The sequence below is a fragment of the Pleurodeles waltl genome, chromosome 6 (genome assembly GCF_031143425.1).
Source record: "Pleurodeles waltl isolate 20211129_DDA chromosome 6, aPleWal1.hap1.20221129, whole genome shotgun sequence".
NCBI classification, from domain to species: Eukaryota; Metazoa; Chordata; class Amphibia; order Caudata; family Salamandridae; genus Pleurodeles; species Pleurodeles waltl.
The window spans coordinates 961,652,869-961,676,239 of record NC_090445.1 but is presented as its reverse complement, the minus strand read 5'-3'; the positions used below and the strand labels follow the sequence as shown (position 1 = coordinate 961,676,239).

At 45.0% G+C, this 23,371-nt stretch overlaps 1 protein-coding gene across 1 annotated transcript in view; it reads left to right on the top strand.

The window, feature by feature from the left end:
* The first annotated feature begins 1,288 nt into the window (after positions 1 to 1,288).
* DNTT (DNA nucleotidylexotransferase) overlaps positions 1,289 to 23,371 on the top strand; it is a 1,044,127-nt gene continuing 1,022,044 nt past the window's right edge. The window contains exon 1 of the mRNA XM_069242235.1: positions 1,289 to 1,491. Coding sequence (XP_069098336.1) covers positions 1,289 to 1,491 — 203 coding nt within the window. The remainder of the gene's footprint in view (positions 1,492 to 23,371) is intronic.

The window sequence follows — 23,371 nt, the reverse complement described above, 5'->3', positions numbered from 1 at the left end:
TTCATACTATTCAAACTCACCTACTTGTTCATTTTACTATACAATGCTCTCTTCTTTACTTCCTCCTTTTCTACCTGCCCCTGGTCTCTCCTGATTACCTTCTACTGCCCTTCGTACCTGTAATATATCCATCTTTCCCTATCTTTGCTTTACTTTCCTCACAGTCCCTGTTTACTGACTTTCTTCAGACTTTGTTCTTTAAATTCATTTTCTTTTTCTTATGTTTTTTCCCTCTCTGTTTATGTTATTCTATGTCTCTCCCTGCTCTTGTTTTTTTTAAATGTTTGCTGAGTTTTTCTATTGTGCCCTTTTCAATCATTTCATTTCCTCGTCTTTTTCTTCCTTCCTTTCTTTCTTTCCTTGTTTTTTCTTTCTTTCTTTTCCATTCTCATGTCCCATTTCTATTTCTCTTTTACTTTCATTAGTTCTTCACTATTATTTCTTGCCTGTCTCATTTTACCCTGCCCGTGTCCAAACGCATCTACTGTAGAAGGCCAGTCTTGTCCTGGATCAAACATTACCTATTTCATGACGTCTACTGGACCATGGTCAGGGAGAGAGTCTGATTTGGGCTCCATGCTTCTGCTTTTTATGCTCTTGTCTTCGTCACGCATGGATGGGAATTTCAGTCATTATTGATCACTACTGGGCAGTGAACAATAGCGTTTCAGTATCAGTTAAGTATTAATTTCCCTGGGTGGTTATTTTCTAAATATTACTGCTGTGCTACTGTTGTATAATTTCTGACATAGGCCCCTGCTGATGATCACAACATATTGTTCACGACTTTATAAGGAAATTGAATTAACTTTTTAGAGAATTGTTTTTTATTAGTTATGTATTTACTTATAATTTGGTGCTCATACTAACCACAGAAAACATTAAAAGTGAGCAGTTACATGTTGAAAGTCCTAAACCGTTGGTTAACAATACGAGTGTATTACATATTTTTGTTAAGTAAGTTTCGTAAAATAAGGGACAATGCTATTACCATTGTAATCCATAATCCGCAGACTATAATTCAATACTTTGCACGTCTCAGGACTCTCGACAGAGTCCTAAATCATGAATTATTGTACATTTCTCAGGACTTAGAGAGCAGCCCACAAGTGGTTTAACTTACAGTTTTATCACTGAAACAGTAACGTCTCTCCATCTGTACTTTCTCTTTGGAAATACCGCACACTGGTAAATGAAACTGATGGAAAGGGGCGGTGCCTTCCACAGTGCGTTCAGTCTGCGGGTAGACACATTTCGAAGTGCACAAAGAATACACACCAGGTGGATCATGGATGGATTCCAGAACTCAAGAATAGGCCCACTCAAGAAAAAGCAAAAAATTATGCATCCTCCAACTTTTCCGAACAACTACAAAACAAAGTTCAACGAAATTGTCATTTTCATAATGGAGAGAAAAATGGGCGCAAGAAGGAGGGCTTTCCTCACAGAGTTGGCAAGACGGAAAGGCTTCAACGTCGAAGATTATATAAGGTAATTGAAGCTTTTTTTACCTTTACACACTGATAAATCGTATTTATTTCTTAGCCCACTATTTTGAAAAAATGCGTGTCATTAATTACAGTTGACATTTACAGTCAATGTTTCTTTCAACTCTTCGGTTTATTTCAGAAGCCCGGATTATGCTTTGGCGTAAACCATATTTGCCATCGGGATGGTCAAATCTAACTTCTGCCCAATTATCGAGGTGTGCTTGTTCTCGAGAAATGGTTCCAATGTGTCCCTGCATGTCTCAGTGTGCCTTTGTGTGCCCGTGTTTGCATGTGTGCATATGTTTCTATGTATAGATGTGTGGGTGTGTGCGTGTGTAAATTATTGTTTTATAGATGACGAGTAGACAGATACATGACTTAGTTGTCAGCATTTTATGCTATTTGAATTATAAAATTTAGAGTACAGAATACATACAAAACATCTGGATAGACAAAAGACAGCTACAAAACTGGGCTCCAAAGCCAATCCACGAAATACTAATACATGTGCAATTTATATTGGATAAATGTGAACCTTGTATAGATGATCACAATTCTGTCTTTGACTAAAATCGCGAAAAGTAAAACAAATCCAAAATAATAAGTTGCAAAATGCTGAAAACTGCTTCTCTCAGCACATGCCACAAATACCTCGGTCGAAAGCTCTTTGGAAGACATAATTGTCAAAGTCGGAAGAATGTACGTTTCTTTGTAGAAGATGCTACAAATCACAATGAATGTTTACTCTTTTGTTCGTTATGAATGTGGTCCATTTTAAAGTGCATCGGACGTCACGTCGTAAAGTAAAACACTTTTCGCTATTTTTAAAGCTGAAATTCTCTTAGTGAACGATCTGAGTTTGGTGCCAAGAGATCGCTGCAGCTGTTCTGGTCCTGCATCGAGGAGACCGCGCACAGTGACTAACTGCTGTTGCGAGTGTGAAGGTGGCACCGTTCCCGAGTCTGCGGCGAGGGTACACATTAATGTGAATGTTTTATAGAAATGCGATAAACCACAGGAAGCTGAAGCTCGATGTTGCCAACTGACTTTTCATTGGCAACGGATACGTTATAACTGTTTAAGGGAAGAAAGGCCACTGCACGTGCCGAAATGTAATATTAAAGAAAACAAGAATGAGACTTCTTTACTGGCATTGACGTAATAGCCACAAAGCTGTAATGTTTTTCAGAAATTAATTTCATCGGCTGAATCCTACACCCCCTCGCTGCTAGCCCCTGCCCCCCACACACCGCTAAGCCTATTTTTTTGGCTATTTGGGATAGGTCACGCTTACGCCCTCATATCTTTTTGTCCACATAAGGTACCCACTCCAAATTTTCGTCTTTTTCCCCCAACATCCTGGGGATACCTAGGGGCATATTTACAAGCCCTTAGTGCCATCGGAGAGTCACTTTTTGTGATGCTCCAGTGGCGCTGTGCACTGCGCTGTATTAAAAGGTGGTGTTAAGCCACTTTTTGTGGCTTAACACTGCCTTGTAAATGTGACTCCTTCACACGCAGCACTTTGTGAGGACAGGACTGTAGTGTCCTGCAGGACACATTCTAGTTTTTCCACCAGCCACTCTTCCACACTCACCCTACACCCATCCATCACAGACGTCACCAGTCAGGTGACCCTGCAAATCAAAGAGGCACATGCCCTGGGCCAGTTCCTGCAACTACAATGTGGTGCCCTGGGCCAGTTCCTGCAACTACAATGTGGTGCACACATGAAAAGAGCAAATTGCCATTGAAGGTTAATTTTGTGCAGGAAAGTTTCCCTTCCTGCACAAAAACAATCTCCCCCGCAATGCAGCCATCCTTTCACCATGGCACAAGGGTGGCAGCGCTGGTGCTAGGCAGCTAATTTAACATCAGCACAGGGGGAAACACAGAGACTCTGTATTTTTGTAAAAATGGTTCATCCCTGCGTTTCAGAACTGACGCAGTGCGGCGCTGGCCAATTTTGGCACAGCACCGCAATGCACCAGTTCATTGTAAATATGCCTCTTAAGGTATCCACGGTTTGTAGATTTCTCTGGAGGGGACCAAGAAAATAGCCAAAATACAGCTAAATGTGTTTTTTCTTTTTAAATGAGGGAAAAGTGCTGCAGAAGAAAACTTTAGTTTTTTTCCCTGCAAATGGCATCAATGAAGAGTTTGCTGTGCTACAATCACCATCTTCCCAACATTCAGGAACAGGCAGACTTGGATCAGAAAACCACATTTTTCAACACAGTTTTGGGATTTTACTGGGACATAGGCCTTCTTTCCTATTTTTCGTGCTTTCAACCACCTTCCAGTTAGTGGTAGAAATTAGTATGAAACCAATGGTGGATCCAAGAAAGCTATACTTTTCTGAAAAATAAACAACATTCTGAATTTAGCAAGTGTTCAATTATGTAGGTCTCTCAAGGTTTTCCTATAGAAAATAACAGTTAAAATAAAACAATGTTGAAATTGAGTTGACAAACACAGCCATTTGTGTCTATGTTTTCATCTGTAACAATTTCTAACTTTGGTAGATTTTTGAAAGCAATATACCGTTACGTCTGCAGGACCCTTCTTGTTGTGGGATATATAGGGATTTTAGGTTCACCAATAACTCAAGGTACCCAGACTCAATAACTGAGCTGCACCTTGCAGTGATTTTTCAGCAATTTATTTGATAAAATATAAAGAGTGAAAAATAGGTTTCAAGAAAACCTATATATTTCCGAAGTGGGCACAAAGTATTTGCACATCTCTGAATTTGTGAGTACCCATACTAGCATGTGAATTAGAGACCATTTTTCAAAATGACTTCTTTCTTAAACACTGTCTTACTTTCAGAAGGTGCAAAGTGGGTAGCTGTGATTTCTGGGCCTTACTCATTTGCCACCTAGTGAAACCTAGCAAACCTACACATTTTTGAAAACCAGCTACTTAGGGGCATATAGGATGGGGTGACTAGCGTGGTTCTAACCAGGTTGTGTTAACCAGAATACCATGCAAACCCCAAACATTGACTAAAAAACACATTGTCCTTACATTTCTGTGATGAAAACTTCTGGATTCTGCACACAACCACACACTTCCTTCCACCCAGCATTCTCCTAAGTCTTCTGATTAAAATTGTACCTCACTTGTGTGGCTGGGCCTAGTGCCAGTGACAGGAGCTTACCAAACCAAGGGCAATTGGAGCCCTTGCTTTTGGATGGCATCCGTTGGATACGTTCCTGTCTCTGGCACTAGGCCCAACCACAAAAGTGGTGCAGCATTTTTATCGTCAGAAGTGTGGCAATGATGAGTGGTAGGAATTTTGTGGATTCCTTCAGATTCTGGATGTTTCCATCATAGAAATGTGAGGAAAATGTGTGTTTTTGGTCAATATTTGAAGTTTGCAAGGCATTGTGAGTAAGAAAATGAGGTTGGATGGATGCGAAGCACACCACCCTGGACTCCCCCAGATGTCTGTTTTTCAGAACTGTCTGAGTGTGGTAGGTTTATCGAAGTGGCAGCCTACCCAAGCCCAAAAAGTGCAACTGTTCGCCACTGCAAGTGGGATGATACTGGAGTTAGCCAAACTCTCGTGGCCCATTTGTAAAACCAGCACCTAAATTAATCAAATACCCTCTTGCTTACCATTGGGATGAGATGCTGTTAGACCCGGCAGCTCTTGGTGTGGGTTCCCTGTACTTGTTGCTTCTGATCCGCTGTTTTTGGATCCTGTGCTGTAATTCGTATTAGCTGGTTTTGATACTCTGGGCAGTTCACAACTGCTAACCAGTGCTAAAGTGCAAGTGTTCTCTGTCTAAATTGTATTGGTTTCATGATTGGAATATTTGAGTTACTAATAAGTCCCTAGTAAAGTGTACTAGAGGTGCCCAGGGCCTGTAAATTAAATGCTACTAGTGGGCCTGCAGCACTGATTGTGCCACCCACATGAGTAGCCCTGTGAACGTGTCTCAGACCTGCAACTGCAGTGTCTGTGTGTGTAGTTTTAAACTGCTGATTCTGACCTGGCAAGTGCTCCTACTTGCCATGCACAAACCTTCCCTTTTAGTACATGTAAGTCACCCCTAAGGTAGGTCCTAGGTAGCCCCATGGGCAGGGTATTTAAAAGGTAGGACATGTGCCAATGTATTCTACATGTATTGATAGTGATATACTGCAAAATTTGTTTTTCATTATTGCAAAGCCAATCTCTCTCATAGGTTAGCATGGGCACTGCCTTTAAATATATTTTCAGAGTAGTTTCCCATTGGGAGCAGATAGAGATTTGGAGTTTGGGGTCTATGTACTCATTATTTAAAAATACATCTTTTGGAGAATTGGTTTTTAGATTGTTTGTTTGAAAATACCACTTTTGGAAAGTGGGCATTTTCTTGCTTAACCATTCTCTGTCTCTGTCTGCCTGTGGAATCCAAGTCTCAGGGTCATCAAAGTCTTCATCTGCCAGTGCCTGGGTTCTTCTGCTGGGGGTTCTGACTTGCTAAGTTGTGCCAAATCCAGTCCCTGGGCCCTTGGAAGTGGACGCTGGTAACCTGCAGGGGAAAATCCATGCACAGCTGTGTGCGCATCAGAAAAATCGACGCACAGCCTCTCACGTGGCTGAAAATTCAACGCAGCTCCTGCATCGGGGCTGGAGAAACGACACAGAGCCTGTTCTCACCGTGAACTCTTTGCAAAGTGCATCAGAAATTTCCATGCATGGTTCCTGGGCATCAAAGTTTTCAACATCGCCGCACAGACCCGACGCTGCGCACCCGGAATCGATGCATGGCCTCCCAGGCGAGACAAGAATCGATACACTGGCTCTGCTGCGAGTAAAGAATCAACGCACGGCCTCACTTGCGAGTAAGGAATCAATGCATCATTTGCTTTTCTGATGCACGGTCACCCTTGCGGCTTTATTTGTGACACATACCAGGTACTTTGTGCTGCAACCACACATTTCTGTAGATTAAGACTTTTTATTTTAAAAATTCATATCTTTGCTTGTATATGTTGTATTTTTGTTGTTTTGGTCTTGTTTGAGTCACATGAATAGTGGCTATTTTTCTAAACTGGTGCAGAGTCCTTCTGTGGTGTTTTTACTGTGTTACTGTGTTTGTTTGTACAAATACTTTAACCATTGACTCTGAGATAATCTTGACTCCTGTTGCCAACCTACCAAGGATGTGAGGAAGGGTTATTTGAGCTGTGTATCTCCCTTACTCTGACTAGAGTGAGGGTCCCTGCTTGGACAAAGGGCAAACTGACTGCCAACCAAAGACCCCATTTCCAACAGATGCTTTGGTCTGCAGGTGAGCAGAAAGACTGCTTCCCCATTTTTAAGGGGATGGGGGGCATGGCTATGCCCATTCTGGGCAGCCCCTACCATACAGAAAAAAAATAATCCCTGGTGTCTAGTGGGTTTTCTGTTCCCTGGAGGGCAGATGGGGATATTTACCTCAATATTCTGTCAAAAAGACTGTTTCCCTTTTTTGTTGGGGCCATGGACCTGCCCATTCTGGGCAGCCACCACCGATACAAAGAAAAAAAAATGAATCCCTGGTGTCTAGAGGGCTTTCTGCCCTGCCAGGGGCAGATGGGGGTAAATGGCCCCATCGGGCCACCTCAGGTTGGCAGAAAGACGGTTTCCCTGTTTGGAGGTGGGTGGGGGCAGCCCATGCTGGGCAGCCACCACTGATACAAATAAAAGAAGTAATCCCTGGTGTCCGGTGGGATTCCTGCCTCTACTGGGGGGGCAAATTGGGATAATTGTTCCCAACTACCCCTGTGAGGGCAGAAGAAAATGTATCAAGTTTTTTGGAAGGGCTGGGGGCATGTCCTTCTCATGTTGGGTAGCCCCCACTGATACAAATTAAAAAAAAGTAATCGCTGGTCTCCAGAGAGCTTTCTGCCCCCACTGGGGTCAGAAGGGATAATTGGCCCCATCTGTCGTCCCCCCCCTCCCCCCAGGGGCAGAAAGGCTTTCCCTATTTTCGGAGGGGTGGGGGCATGTGATACCCATGCTGGGCAGCCCCCACCCCTACAAATAAAAACAAGTAATCCCTGGTGCCTAGTGGTTTTCTTCCTCCCTCGGGGGCTGATTGGCATAAAAATAAGGCCAGTCTGTCCCCCAGGTGGGCAGAAAGTGACCAAAATAATCACCCCATAATGGGGAGCAAGCCCTTGCCAAAGGGCCCAATCCCCAATTTATATTTTTTAAAAATCTCTGGTGTCCAGTGGTACTCTGCCCCACCCTAGGGGCCAGATTGGCCTACAAGTACAGCCAATCGGCCCCCAGCAGGGGCAGAAAACTGCCAAAATATATTCCCCAATACCTGGAGAAGCCCTTGCCCAAGGGGCTGCTCCCTGCTTCCCAAACAAATCCCTGGTGTCTAGTAGGTTGGATCTCTGCTTGGGGATCTGTCCTCAGCCTGAGGGGGTTAAAGGGGCCACTTGGTGAATGATGGCATAATACACCTCAAAACTCAAGCAGACGTCTTCAAACAAGCAACATTCTACAATTCGTATTGTTGGTGATTGTTAAAGATGCAGGGCTCTTTAGTGAATAACTCTTTTTAAGCACGAAAACTTGATAGCAAAAACATATCACATCCTCATAGAAACTAAGCATTGGCAATGCCAACAATTCTGACTATTTTACAATTGCAAGTGTTTCTTCATTGGTTGGTGAATTTATGTGGCTGGGTGAGGAGGTGAATGTGAGAATAAGTTGTTGCTTGGGTACATAGAAGGATGAAACAGTGAGTGACTGTTTGCATAGATAATTAATGGGTGATTAAATACATAGATGGATGACTGAATTAATGAGTGTATGTTTGAATGATTGAATATGTTCTTAGATGCATGGATGGACGTATAAATAAGTGAATACACAAACAGAAGTGAAAGCATGCTTGACTGGAAACAGCTTACACAAATTCTACAGAAGGAGACCTCTAACCTCATTAATTCTAAAGTTATAAAATTAGAATCACCAATATTACGCCAACGCAACCATTACTTAGGAGCTTAGCACTGTTGTGCCAAGACTGTCAACAATATATGCATAATTGGGCACTCTCCCAAGGCACAAAAGGTGAGGGCAACACTGTGCCAAGAATGCCAACAGCATTCATAAATCACCAGGGCAATAATGAAGTGAGAGTGGGCATCACTGTGTGAGAATGCCCACAGATGGTCAAGGATCGCCACCTCTATCCATTTGGATTTGATTTAATTTGGGTTTGTACAGTGCAGCTGTTAGTTAACAGTGTACTATGGAGCTGAGAATAAAGACATTATTAAAGGAGGATGAGCTTTGGAAATCTGGCTTATGCTGACAGAAAGCTGGTGCATTCAGGGGTGTAGATTAGTCAGCAAGATTCGGGGAGTGTGATTCACAGATTACCCAACTAAAAAAAGTATGTTGAAGGGTGGAGTAATGACCAAGATTTGGGATACACTGGGATACACTTTTCCCATAAGGAACAGGTTAAATACTTATTTAAATTAGGCGGGTCCCTCTCTAAGTTCCTGTAAAAAAAATAACAAGTTAAAACATTTTAGTCAAACAAGAAAAATGAGAAAAAACAACAAAGGCATAGAAGACCCTACTCAGGACCCCAGACCCAAATCTCAAACCAAGAATACATGTACTTGGATTGGAGAGTGACACGTCCCAAACACCCTCATTGAAACTACGTGCTTTAGTGCATGTCTTTCAGGGATGTGAGACTGAGCAGCACAGAGGAAAAATCAAGAGAAGTAAGGCCATGGCATTTTGCACAACTTTGAGATGATGAAAAGGTATTGTGGGGTACCTAAATAAAGAGAATTCCCATAGTCGAGTTGAAAGGTAGTTGAAGATTATAAAACAGTTTTATAGGGGAATATAGGGAGAAGAGGAATAAGCTTTCTGAGCATCATAAGAAGCAACAAGCAAGTAGAAACTACTAGATTGACTTGAGAGGAGAGCAATAACTTACAGTGAAAAAGAAAGCAAAGATTTATTGTAGAAGCCACAGGCATAGGAGTAGGACCTCGTTCTGAAGGCCACCATTATTGCAACCAAAGATAGGATTAGGTGTTTGGACAAAATATAAAATAAAAAATATTATGATACATAAATATTGTGTCAAGAATATTGTGATGTCAAAAATAGAGTTGACAGGAATACCAAAGGTAGGAATATTGTTAAAAATATAGTTTGCAAAAATATCATGGTATACAATATCGCTTTTATGGGTTAATTTATAGGTATTTTTTGTAAAGTATTTTTTTAGGTGCATGGTCATTTTTATGGGACTGATTACAAGTTTGGTTGTCTGGTGGCCTCCACGGTGGCGGCGGCTGTCTGACCACCGCCTTGTTTGCAGTCTGACTGCGGTATTACGATACATGCAGTTATGTAGACAAAGGATCGCTGCAGTCCTGCCCACAACCCCCGCAAAACTAGACTGCCGTGTTCGCAAGATAGGCCAATGCGTCTATCAGAGGGTGGCTCACCAGTTCAACTTCCGTCCCACTTACGATGTTGCTTCCCACTCACGTGAATGTGGCGGTCCAACCACTACATTTTAGCTGGAGGAAACAGGGAAATAAGGCCGAAAATCATCTGTAGGCAGCCTTATACACTCGGGGCCATATGTACGAACACATTTTCCCATAGACACAGAATGGGTAAAACCCTTTGATACATCTGGCCCTCGGTGCTGCCATGGAGCCAGTCCTACATTTCTTGCCAATGCTCATGCTGCTCCATGGTGCACAAATTGATGTCATCTTGGATGCAACTGACGGTAAGTCAAACACGACCCATGGGTCGTCATTGACCTGGTATGTGTGAAGTGCTCCGTGCCCCAAATATATTTTATGTGCCCTGGTTCGGAGTTGTACACAACGTTTGTCTCAACACAGCCCCATGGCGCCCCCTTTGGCCAGGTCACTGACAATGCACCACCACACTGCAAAACATGATGTGTGTGCACATCCCAGTTTCAGGGATAGTGATGTGTTCATAACATTGGGTCACACAACAGCAAATCCACATCAACATCAAACCTGCAACTTGAAGTGAAATGCTGTTGCCCTGGGACACATTTCACTTTGCACATGCGTCAAAAAACACTATTTGCACAGTGTTGGACCTGACCCTTTTTGTGGGTTCATCCCCAGATGTTTTGCCTCCTTCCTCTTATTTTTACTGACCTCTTGCTGTTGGCTCTATGACTCTGTGCACTTTAGCACTGCTGACTAGTGCTAAAGTGCAGGTGCTTTCCCTACTAAAGTTGGTATGATTGGCTTACACCTAATTGGCACCTTTAATTTACCTGTGACTCCCTTGTATACTCAGGGCCTGTAAATTAAATGCTATTAGTGGGCCTGCAGTGCTGCTTGCGCCACCCACAGAAGTAGTCTTTCAAACCTGTCTCCGGCCTGCTAGCACGGGGCCTGCCTGCGTAGTTTACCACCACAGGGACCTGGCATCTAAATTTGCTTGCCAGGCCCAGAACTCACCTTTTACAACAAGTAAGTCACCCCTAAGGTAGGCCCTAGCTAGCCTTATGGGCAAGGTGCTATGTATGCAGAAGGCAGGACATGTGCCTGGTTCTGTGGCCTGTCCTGATAGTGACAACGAGCCTATTTGGTTTGTCACTGAGTGCTGCCTTGCTCATAAGATTGCATTGGTAATGCCCTGTCTTGTGACTAGGGGGTATTGTCTGATTTATGAGGGGTATCATAGGCATGTTTGGTATGGTTGTAATGGTAGTGAGAAATGCTGATTACTGGTGTAGGTGGTTTTTTTGTTACCATTACAGAAATGCCACTTCTAGAAAGTGAGCATTTCTCTGTGCTTATGATTGGTGTTTTGCAGCTTGACCCCAATCCTCATCTGGGGCAGAGTGACAGTTGGGCTTTGTGCATACTTTTCAAACAGCCTGTGCACAGGGAGGGTGGAGGTGTCACAGAGGTGCATCTACACTTTGAATGGTCTTCCTGGGCTGAGAGAAGGGGAGGTGGGACACCCTTGCATTTGTAAAGGCTGTGCCCTGGCCTCACACAAAGGGCCAGTTTACCCCCAACTGATGTCTGGAGCCTGTGCTGGAAGAGAGAGGGGACATTCCTGTAACTGGTTGAAACCTTCTTTCCCCCTCTTTGTTAACACTGTGCAAAACTGAGTACAGGGGTTTTTCCCCATGAAAGAGAAGACACTTAACACTTTTATCATGCTTGTAACTGGACACAGAATGCTGCTGGAGGGACTCACCAGGAACCGCCTTGGACTGCCGCTGCTGTGCTGACCTGTGACCTGCTGGGTCACTTGGAGGAACTGCCACTATCTGCATCCCCCTTGTGCTGGCCTGTTGCTGAGCCCTGCCTCCCTGTGCTCCACTTTGGTCTCCTCAGGGGCTGGGTGCTATGGCCCCTGACCCCTGCAGTTGCCTGTTTGAAGCACATGAGGAGCACTTAATTTTTATTTCATAGCGCCTTGAGAAGCACTTTCTTGTTCTAAATATAGCGCCTGGAGAAGCGCTTTCCTTTGAGCCTTGTGAGCGCCTCTTGCGCCTTGTACACCTTGTGAGTGCATCACTGTAGCGCCTTGGGAAGCGTTTGTCTCAGTGGAGAAATCACCGCTGTGACTGGGGTGCTAGGAGATCAACAAGCACATCGCAAGCGTGCTGTACAGCGTGCCACAGGGCACGAGGAGAGTCAGGTGGGAGCAAGCGTGCTCCTAGTAGTGCCCCCGGGGCACGTGTGGCCCTCAAGAAGTGCCCCTGGGTCCCAGGCAGCCATCCACTTTGGTGCATTCACCGATGTGGCCTGGGAGGGCTGTAGAAGGCTTGTGCATGCGTCAGGTGCGGGCGCCGTTGCCAGAGCGGGGTGGAAGCCTCATCAGAGGCCCCCACTCCAACAGGCCCCCATTACTGCTGTGAGGCTCGCAGGTGGGCGAGAAACCTCGACAGAGGTCCCCCGCTCCAGCTGGACCTCCTCTCATGTGTGTGGATCACAGGTGGGGTGGAAGTGGAAGCCTTGATGGAGGCCCCCTCCCCACCAGGCCCCCCCTAAGTGTGTAGGAGTCACGGAAAGGACAGAAGCCTCATTGTAGTCCCCCTGCACCACTGGGCCCCTTTCTTTTGTTCCGCTGTTCCCCCTGGGCAGGCCGGTTGTGGCCCCAGGGGTCTGCAGAGATAGTGGGTACCCCAGCTCAGGCACAGGCCCCAGGAGGGGCCCCTACACAAGAACAGAGGTGGTGTGTGCCACCCTCCTCCCTTTCCCCAATCACCAGGCGGCCCCCGTTTTCGCAACAGGGAGTGCTGGGGGCCCCCTTCGCCCTAACCTAAACAGTAAGAGGCCCTGCTACTGGACGTTATGAGGATATGATTTTGGAAAATTTGCCAGGTACGCTGATGTCCCATATATTATCGGATGGTCTGCTAATGTTCCTGTTATGGGCATTTATACTAATATGTTCTTATTACTTGCCATGTGTTTCTTGATGTTTCTGGTATGGGCATTTATGAGGATCTTATGACATGTGCATCATTGTGATAACATTTGCCCTGACTACTGCTTATGTTGTAGAATAATAAGTAACCTGTGTGTTATATGTGACTACTGCAGGGTTTTGAGAGTATTAGTACTGTGTAATGTTCTGACAACTGCTTGGGTAGCAGGGTATTACTGACATGTTGTGTTTGGTCTAACAGTGTTGTGTACAATAAGTTTATTTTTATGTACCTTGGTGTTGAGTTTCCTTTGTGGTGGGGATAGTGTGTCACTTGTTTTGTATGTGTTGTGCAATTGTAATCTTATGTTATGTTATATTATGTGAATTTATATAGCGCATAGCTGCCCGAAGGCCTCGCAGCACTCGAAATTGAAATAGTAGCATCAAAGAGTAAAAAAAAAAATTGGAAGTTAGACCTTAAATACTTAAATAGCTACGTCTTCAAAGCCGTACGGAAGAATAGTTCCTGATTCATTGTTCATAGACTGATAGGTAGAGTGTTCTATAGCTTCACCCCTGGTATGACAGGGATCTTCCACCCCATCTGGCTTTCTTCACTTTAGGAATCATTGCTGGATATGCTGAAGAAGATCTGAGTGATCTGTTAGGTGAATAGGAGGAAGCTAAGGACCTCAGCATTTCTGGACCTCGATTATGCAATGCTCCATGCACATGGCATAGTGTCTCAAATGTTATACTTTTGGCCACAGGAAGCCACTGTAGCGAGGAGATTCCTGCTTTCATAGATTCTTGATTAGGTATATTCAACAGCAGACGTGCAGAAGCATTCTATACTCTCTGCAATCTTTTAATCACATAGCCAGGTGAGCCAATGAACAATGCATTTCCATAGTCGATTTGGGAGCCAATCACTGCCTGTACAATTATTCTTTTGGCTGTAAAGGGTAGGATAGTAAAAACCCTTCTTAACAGCCTAAGGAGGCCAAAGGAGGTGTCAGCTATTTTATTAGCTTGATGGACCATTGATAGTTGTGGATCAAGCCAAAGCCCAAGACCTATGATAAGTTCTTTGGCTGGGTGTAAAACACTCATGCCATCAATCACTGAAGGGTTAGGGATAGGCTTTGTTTGTTGCCCAAATAACATCACCCCATTTTATTATCATTAAGTTTAGCTTGCTTCTAGTCATCCATGCTGCCACAGCTTAGAGACATGGGCCAAGTGCTGACTCTATAGTATGGGAGTCCTTTGAGAGAGGTACAACTAGCTGTGTGTCGTCTGCATACGACACCAAGGTTAGCCCAAAAGGCTTGACTATATCTGCAAGTGGCAACATGTAAATATTAAATAGAGTGGGGCTGAGGGAAGACCCCTGTGGGACTCCGCATCTATTAATAATACGGTCTGAAAAGTATGATCTATCCAATACCTTAAAAGATCTATCTTTAATAAATGAAGTAATCCAATCTAAGGCTAGCTCAGATATTCCAATCTCTGGTATCATATCCGTTAGTATGTCAAGCTCCTCCGTATCAAAAGCGGCACTGAGATCCAGAAGGATGATAGCTGTTTCCAGTACCTTATCTAAGCATTTTCTAGCTTCTTCCGTGACAGCGATCAGTGTGGTCTCCGTACCATGTAGTGGTCTGAAGCCAATCTGGACGGTGTGTAGGATATTGTTGTCCTCCATAAAATGAAAGAGTTGAGTATGGACATATTTTTCAGCTATCTTAGACAAGACAGGCAACAGTGAGATCAGCCTCTAATTACTGAAAAGTACAGGATCCAGATTGGGTTTCTTCAAGAGTAGTTTAACAATTGCATATTTCCACTGTTCTGGCACCACGCCGGAGGCCATTGAAAGATTAATAAGATTCATAATAAAGGGAACCGTCACTAGAGCGCCTAAGGCTAACACCTGGGGAGGGGCTGGATCATGAGGGGATCCTGATTTAACAGTTGAAAGATGTCTATTCACGTCATCTTCAGATATCGGGGAAAGTCTGATAAGATCGTGGAATCCATCGTCTTTAGATTGGAAACCTTCTGTGCCTGATTCATAACGTAGGGAAAAGTCGAGTAGATGTCTAGTGCTTTTTGTTGAAAATATGATGCAAGATTGTTGACATGTTCCTGAGACGCATCCAGGAGTGCCATGTCCTCTTGAGGCTGGGTGATCTCATTGAGGACACGAAAGATCTCTTTAGGTGAGTTGGCCGCCTGCTCAATCCTTGAGGCGTAATATCTAGTTTGAGCAGATTTTATTTCGGTATGATAAGACCGGATTGCTTTCTTGTATTCTTGTTATAAAATTTAATCGTGTGACTTTCTCCATCTCATTTCCCATTTCCTGCATTCTCTTTTGAGATGCAGCAGATGCAAAGTAAACCAGGGGGAGTTCCGCCTAGAGCGTCCCCTTCCTTTGGCAGAGAGTGGTAGGAGTACGTCTAAACTACCGGAGATCCAGTTGTTAAAGGACTTTGACAAGTCCGTAACATTATTTTGACTGAATGGCTTATTCCTTTCCAGAATGTTAATCCAGGCATCAGCTTTAAACTTATACCAGCGTCTGGAGGGTAAAATAGTATTATGAATCAGTTTCCTATGCCTAGACATGGTTAATTCAAACTTCATCAGAAAATGGTCAGACCATGCCAGAGGGTGAGATGACATGGTATTAGTTCTTTGACATTTGAAAAAACCACATCGATCGTATGACCCCTGTTGTGTGTTGGTCCCTTAATCAGTTGTGCTAGATAAAGGGCATTCATGTCAGAAATCAAGGATTTAGTTATCAGACTATCTGCCTCCTCCTCATGGATGTTGAAATAACCTAAAAACGCAAAATTGGATTTAGAGCGACTAGCTCCGTGATATTTTCTGCCAAAGACTGCAGAAAGTTTTCAGTGGGACCCAGGTGGCAGTAAACCAGAGCACCTGATAAGGTAAATTGAGGGTTCAGGCTGATGGAAAAATACAGACTTTTGCATCCTGTTATCTTTAATGGGTGTGAGTTAACCGTTAGATTATTCCTGGCGATTAATGCAATACCCCCGCCTCTAGCAGTAGCTCTATCAAGTCTGCTTATTTGATATCCGTTGGGTATGCCAGGGCGACATCAGGGGTTGAGCCCTCATGAAGCCAAGTTTCAGTCAGACAGAGAATCATGGGTTTAGTCTGCTCTAAAAGTAGATATGTGTCAAGTTTATGTGCTACTAGAAAGCAACAATTAACTAAAATAATTAAGCATTTATTACCTTCTTGAGCTGCTGAATTATCCAGCGTAAGTTGGGGGGACCACGGGCACATTAAGCTTTGGTGTTCAAGGCTCCTGGGGTCTTTAGTGGTAATGCAGATACTCTGGGTAGCAGAACTTAGAGCATGAAGAGCATCCAAATGATATTTGATTCTAACATCTTTTATAGGGACCTGAACAGGAAAACTGAGCCCTGGGCCCATTCTGGCACGGACGGGCACAGACGGACTTGCCTTTGGCACGACTTCAGAGCAACGGCGGCGTGCCCACTGCATGCTTCCGCTGCACGTCGCTTGAATCTGGGCTAAAAATAGCCCGGATGCCGAAAAAACTATACCGCCGGCCCACGCAAAATGGCAGTCACAACAGTGCTTTTTCAAAGGAGGAAAAATGGTGGGCAAATACTAGATTCTATAATTCCCTACCACCAAGACCACTAAACACGGACCCAGGTGAAGGGGGAGATGAAGCAAAGTTGTCCCTCAGCAATTATATATAACATAAATGTGTGGCAGACCCTACGTGCTTATTTGTGCAAAGTCAGCGTTCTGCAGTAAAAAAGCGTTTCTTAAACATTGGGCTATTAAAAATTGGGCTATAAAAAATTAAAACTTGCCAAAGTATTCTCTGAGCTTTAAAGTTTTTAAGTTTTGGACAAACAAGAAATGAAGACAGTGTTCACTTACGGCATTTTCATCCGCTGCGCGTCGCTTGCATCCGGGCTAAAAATAGCCCGGATGCCGAAAAAAACTATACCGCCGACCCACGCAAAATGACGGTCGCAGCAGTGCTTTTTCAAAGGAGGAAAAATGGCGGGCAAAGACTAGATTCTATAATTCCCTACCAACTAGGCCACTAAACACGGACCCAGGTGAAGAGAGAGATGAAGCAAAGTTGTCCCTCAGCAATTATATATAACGTAAGTGTGTGGCACACCCTACGTGCTTATTTGTGCAAAGCCAGCGTTCTGCAGTAAAAAAGCGTTTCTTAAAAATTCGGCTATAAAAATTCGGCTATTAAAAATTAAAATTAGCCAAAGTATTCTCTGAGCTTTAAAGTTTCTAAGTTTTGGACAACCGAGAAAACTGCTTTACACATTGCCTCTAGGATAGGCCTGACTGCTTGTGCCAAGCTACCAAGAAGGTGTGTAGGAGTTATCTTGGGTGTGCAACTCCCTTGCCCTGGCTAGAATGGGTGGGTTCTGTCTGGCTTAGGTGTATATCCTAGCCAATCAGAAACCCAATTTCTAACATACAGGAACTGTGGCCTGATGAATATCAGGGACAACCAATAACATAACTAAGTGCCATGACCATGTGGCAAATGTAAGTCTAGAAAGCATATACACCAGTAACAGCAGGAGTCACACATTTAGATAAAGTAGGTGTAAGGTAAACACACTTTATAGTGGACACGTCCTTTCAATTGTATAGGAAGGTGGCACAATTACACACCCTACATGTGTGGACAAACAAGCCTCTAGCTTTCACACATTAACCATATGTCCACTCTACATCGGGGAGAGAAATGTAACCCAATAGATGTTGACAGTTGCCAAGCCAATAAGAAATACTTACCATGTGAAACGACACCCAATGCAGTGGCAACACAATTAGATCACATCCACACATCCATCCATAGAATATTTCCCCCTGTCCTAGGTGACTCTAGCACTGGTTCCAAAGTCAGATATTACCAACTTCAGCAAGTGGATCATCATTCAGGGTGAAACAAACACAGCTGTAGTCATACCTCACATATTAATCATGAACATCAAAAAGGTAGAAAAGTAATGTTAGGACTAATGTATCGCAAAGCAAACAACTCAACTTTATTTTTAGGACTCTAAAAATGGAGAAGCGGACAACGGCTAGTCGTTGGTGGAAGGTGTGCTGAGTGCACTGCTGTGCCCCACAACCTGCCTCACAGATCACTGCCACAGAAACCTCCACAGGAAGGGGCATTCGTGGGCATTCCTGGCACCTCAATGACCAGCCTTGGATGGGGTGGGCTATCAATTTTGTGCACCGGGTTTAGGATGGGTGGGTTTGGTCTTGGAAGGGGCAAACTCCACTTTGAGAGGGGTCAGTTTCTTCCTGGGTTTGGGTGGGGTGTGGCAAGGTCCAGGGAGGGGGAAGATGCCATGGGGAGGGCATGGAAGGGATGGTTTGGGATGAGTTCAGGGTCCTTTTTTGCTTTGGGAGGAGGTGGGTTCCCACAGGGGTAAGGGCAAGGGCAAACATAAAAATGTCTTCGGGAGAATTACGGGGATGTACAGGAGGGATTAAGGGTTAGGAAGTTCAGGAAGTGCCTGTGTCAAGTGTGGCTTTAGGTGTTGTTGGTGCTGGTGTGTGTGTCTGAAATATGTTTGTGTTCAGTTGGTGTCTGTTGCGTGTGTGAGTGTGGGCATTTGCATCTCTTGGTGGGCTGTGATGTAGATGTGATGAGTATGGTGGGAGTAGTGGATGTGTCTATAGGGGTGGGGGTGGTGTCTGGAGGTATGGTGGATGGGGTGGCTGTGTCAATGGGTGTTGGTGTGGTCTCTCGGGCATAGTGGATGTTGTGGCTGTATTTGTTGGTGTTGGGATGGTGTAAGGGATATGTTAGATGTGGTGGCTGTGTCTATGGGTGTTGGGATCATGCCTGGGGGTATGGTGGATGTGGTAACTGTGTCTGTGTGTGTTGGGGTGGTGCCTGGGGTATGGTGGATGTAGTGGTTGTGTCTGTGTGTGATGGGGTGGTGTCTGGGGGTATTGTGGATGTTGTGGTGGTTGTGAGTGGGGTGAGTGACTATTGAGTGCTTGCATGCTTGAGTGTCTTGTGGTGTTTGTGTTTATGTGTGCTGCTTGTGGCTGTTGAGGTGTGTGCATGCATATGTGTCTATGGGATTTGCACAGGAATGGTGTTAGAAATTAGGAATCTAGGGCCAGATGTAGCAAAAAAGCAATTTGCGACTTGCAAATTGCGAGTCCCTGCGACTCGCAATTTGCAAGTCGCAAATTGCTATGCAGTACGGTGTCTCAGACACCGACTGCAACTCGCAATGGGGTCGCAATGACCCACCTCATGAATATTCATGAGGTGGGTCGCAAATTGCGGCCTCATTGCGAGTATAGGCACTCGCTAACATGGAGGCCTGCTGACGTCAGCAGACCTCCATGTTAGCGACCTGCTTTTAAATAAAGCAGTTTTTTTTTTTTGAAATGTAGCCCGTTTTCCCTAAGGGAAAACGAGCTGCATTTCAAAAAAATCCGAAACCTTTTGTTTTGTTTTTTTCAGGGCAGGGAGTGGTCCCTTGGACCACTCCCTGCCCTGAAAAAATGTTTTGTGGTCCAGTCTCAAACTGGAAGGGGTCCCATGGGGACCCCTTCCAATTTGCGAGTGGGTTACCATCCACTTGAAGTGGATGGTAACTGCGACTCCATTTGCGACCGCGTACGCGGTCGCAAATGGAGTTGCATACCACTGCGACTCGCAAATAGAAAGGGAACACCCCTTCCTATTTGCGATTCGGAAATGCATTTTGCGAGTCGGTAACGACTCGCAAAATGCATTTCTGCATAGGAAACACGCATTTGCGAGTCGCAAACGGCAGATTTTGCCGTTTGCGACTCGCAAAGTGTTTCCTACATCTGGCCCCTAGTTGGCAGAGGTATGCACCCTGTCCAAGTAAGGACCACAGTCTTAGTCAGGGTAAGTCACAACACAAGCTAAATCATCTTGTGCTCACCTTTGGGTAGCTTGGCACAGATCAGGCAGGCTTACCTTAGAAGGCAATCTGTAAAGTACTTGTGCAATAACCCATACAGTAACACAGTGAAAACACCACAAAAAGTACTCCACACCAGTTTAGAAAAATAGATATTATTCAACTGAATAAAATAAGACCAAAACATCAAAAATTGAATATGTACAAGTCAAGATATCACTTTTTATTGGTTTAGATGAGTCTCAATCCTTAAGAATCAGTGGTTGTTTACCTGAGTTGTGTCAAAAATAATAACGCAGAGGGCTGCAGAGGAGGAGATGTGTCAGAAAGTAAAGCTATGTGTTGGTTTTCCAGTGTGGCTAAAGTGATGCATCATTTCTTTCCACACGGCAAAATGATGTGTTGATTTCCAGGAGCACAGCCTTGGTTCCTCACTGTGATGCAGGGATATTTTAAACACCCAAGGACAATGTGTAGAAAATCCAATATGCGTTGAGAAGAGGCAACAGGCGCAGTGTCGATTCAGTAGGCGATGCAGTGATTTATCAGCCACGAGATAGGCACTGCGTTGATTTTGCAGGCGTTGCATCGAATTTTGAGACAGACTGTAAAGCACAGAGAGCAGTAAGGGCAGAGAAATGCCTACTTTCTAAAAGTGGCATTTCTAAAATAGCAATGTTAAATCCAGCTTCACTAGTAAGCATGATTTTTCACTACCATTCCAACCATACCAAGCATGACAATGCCACTCCTTTCAGATCAGAAATTACCACCTAAAAATATATAAGGGAAGTTCCAATGCTGACCTATGAGAGGAGCAAGCTTCACAGCAGTGAAAAATGACATTGAGAGCTTTTCATTACCATGACATGTAAAAGTACATGTCCTGCCTTTTACCTACATAGCATCCTGCCCTGTAGCCCTGTGGGCTACCCAGGACCTACTTTAGGGGTGACTTATATGTAATAAAAGAGGAGTTTAAGACTTGGCAAGTAATTTTAAATGACAAGTCAAAGTGCCAGTGAAACTGCACACACAGGACTTGCAATGGCAGGCCTCAGACATGGTTAAGGGGCTACATATAGACCCTTTAGTAGCATTTGATTTACAAGCCCTGGGCACATGTAGTGCACTTTTCTAGGGACATAGAAGTAAATTAAATATGCCAATTGGGTATGAGCCAATGCTACCATGTTTTAGGGAGAGTGCACATGCACTTTAGCACTGGTTAGCAGTGGTAACTTGCCCAGAGTCCCAAAACCAACAAACACAAGGTCAGAAACAGAGGAGTAGGAAGGCAAAACGTTTAGGGTGATCCTTCAGAGAGGGACATTTTCTAACAAATGGGAATAGGGAAATTAGATTTGGAAGAGGAATGTTGATGATTGTGGGGGAGGAAGGCTGCTGGGTTCTCTGTAGGTTATACATAGCACTGTGAATGCCTTCTAGGTATGCAACTATCTGTTTGAGCTGGGTGCCCTGCACCTTGATGGCATTCAGAATGGCAGTCTGACCCACAGAGATGCTCCTCAGGAGGGCAATAGCCTCGTCATTCAGGGCAGCAGGGGTAACACGGAACAGGTGTGAAGGAGATGGATACCCTTCTGGCGGAGCAGGCCCGGCCAACTGGGCAGGGAGCAACAAAGAGGGTGGATGGTGGAGATGGAACTGGGGGTGGCGGACAAGGATGGAGCAGGTGCAGGTCCTGAGTGTTCTGCCATCACTAAGGAGTTTCCACCAGAGGTTGACTCCGAAAAAGATGATGTGGAGCCGGTCTCTCCCATGGCACTCCCCTCACCCTCTGGGCCCTTGGGTCCCTCTGTGTTTGATGTCTTGCGGCCGAAGGTACTGTAGCCAGCTGCTTCTTCATTTATGTTGGCCCTGTCTCCGCCACGTGCCTGTGATGATGCTGAAATGACAAAGAAAAATAGGGTCAGTTCATGTTCTGGAACACACTTGAACAACAGCTTTGATTGTAAACCATTACCATATGTACAGTAGTCCACAGCCACAAGGGCCTCCAAAGTGCCCCCTACATTTGCAACACCACATGCATGCAACCTACATAAGCTGTAAACATTTGCACACAGGAAAATCAGTATCAGAGACAACTTCAGTCGCATGAGTGAAATTGTCCAATCACAATACCCATTGATCAAGTAGGAAACTATGGGGGTCATTCCGACCCCGGCGGTCATTGACCGCCGGGGCCGGAGTCGGCGGGAGCACCGCCAACAGGCTGGCGGTGCCCCGCAGGGCGCCGCGGTCAGAACAGGAAAACCGGCGGTCTCCCGCCGGTTTTCCGCTGCCCTGAGGAATCCCCCATGGCGGCGCAGCTTGCTGCGCCGCCATGGGGGATTCCGACCCCCTCAAAGCCATCCTGTTCCTGACGGTTCCGACCGCCAGGAACAGGATGGCGGTGAGGGGTGTCGTGGGGCCCCCGTAAGCGGGCCCCACTTTGAATTTCAGTGTCTGCATAGCAGACACTGAAATTCGCGACGGGTGCTACTGCACCCGTCGCACCCTTCCCACTCCGCCGGCTCCATTCGGAGCCGGCTTCCTCGTGGGAAGGGGTTTCCCGCTGGGCTGGCGGGCGGCCTTCTGGCGGTCGCCCGCCAGCCCAGCGGGAAACACAGAATGGCCGCCGCGGTCTTTTGACCGCAGTGCGGTCATTCGGCGGTTCCCACCAGGCGGGCGGCTCCCGCCGCCCGCCGGGGTCTAAATGACCCCCTATGTGACCTTTAATGGTATGGCTCTTGGAGAACCCCTCACTAACCTGTTCACATGAGATATAAGGGCCATGCCAAGGACATTCTCACAGCCTCCACACAAGGTCCAGCAATCAGCAAATGTTCATATACACAATACCACATCAGGATGAAATGATGGCCAAATAATCCACCCCTGTTGCAGTAAGAAGTACAGTAGCCGGTAGGAAACACCGATGTCACACTGTAAAAAGTCACCAATGGTAATTTTACAATATGTACATTGTCAAAATAGTGTAATGGAAGATTAAATAATGTTGCTTTGCCAGATGACATATCTTGCAGAGAAAGGTACACTGGAAACAGCCTGGTCAAAATGTCTGGGAGGTTTGTCGGCAAATATTCACAGCACAATGAATCAGCTAGGCCTAGGGAAACCACCTCTTTCGAATGGTTCTGCTGAGAACACCCTTCTAATATTGCTTTACTAAAAGGAAATAGTCCACTGAATGTTGTGGCTCAGGGTATTTCCAAAGTCTAAAGATGGACTTTAACTTGTTTCTCAATGGGAAGGCATATATCTGTACCTTTATGTCATGCAAACACAGATTACATTGGAGTACTGAGTGCACACACTCACATGATTGCAAAATATTTTCATGTCACTCCGTGATATTGTCAAAAGTCAGGTAACTAAGCTTAACCCCTTCGCTTCCAGGCCTTTTTCCTAACAGGTGGCAGGTCTTTCTTTGGCTATTTGGG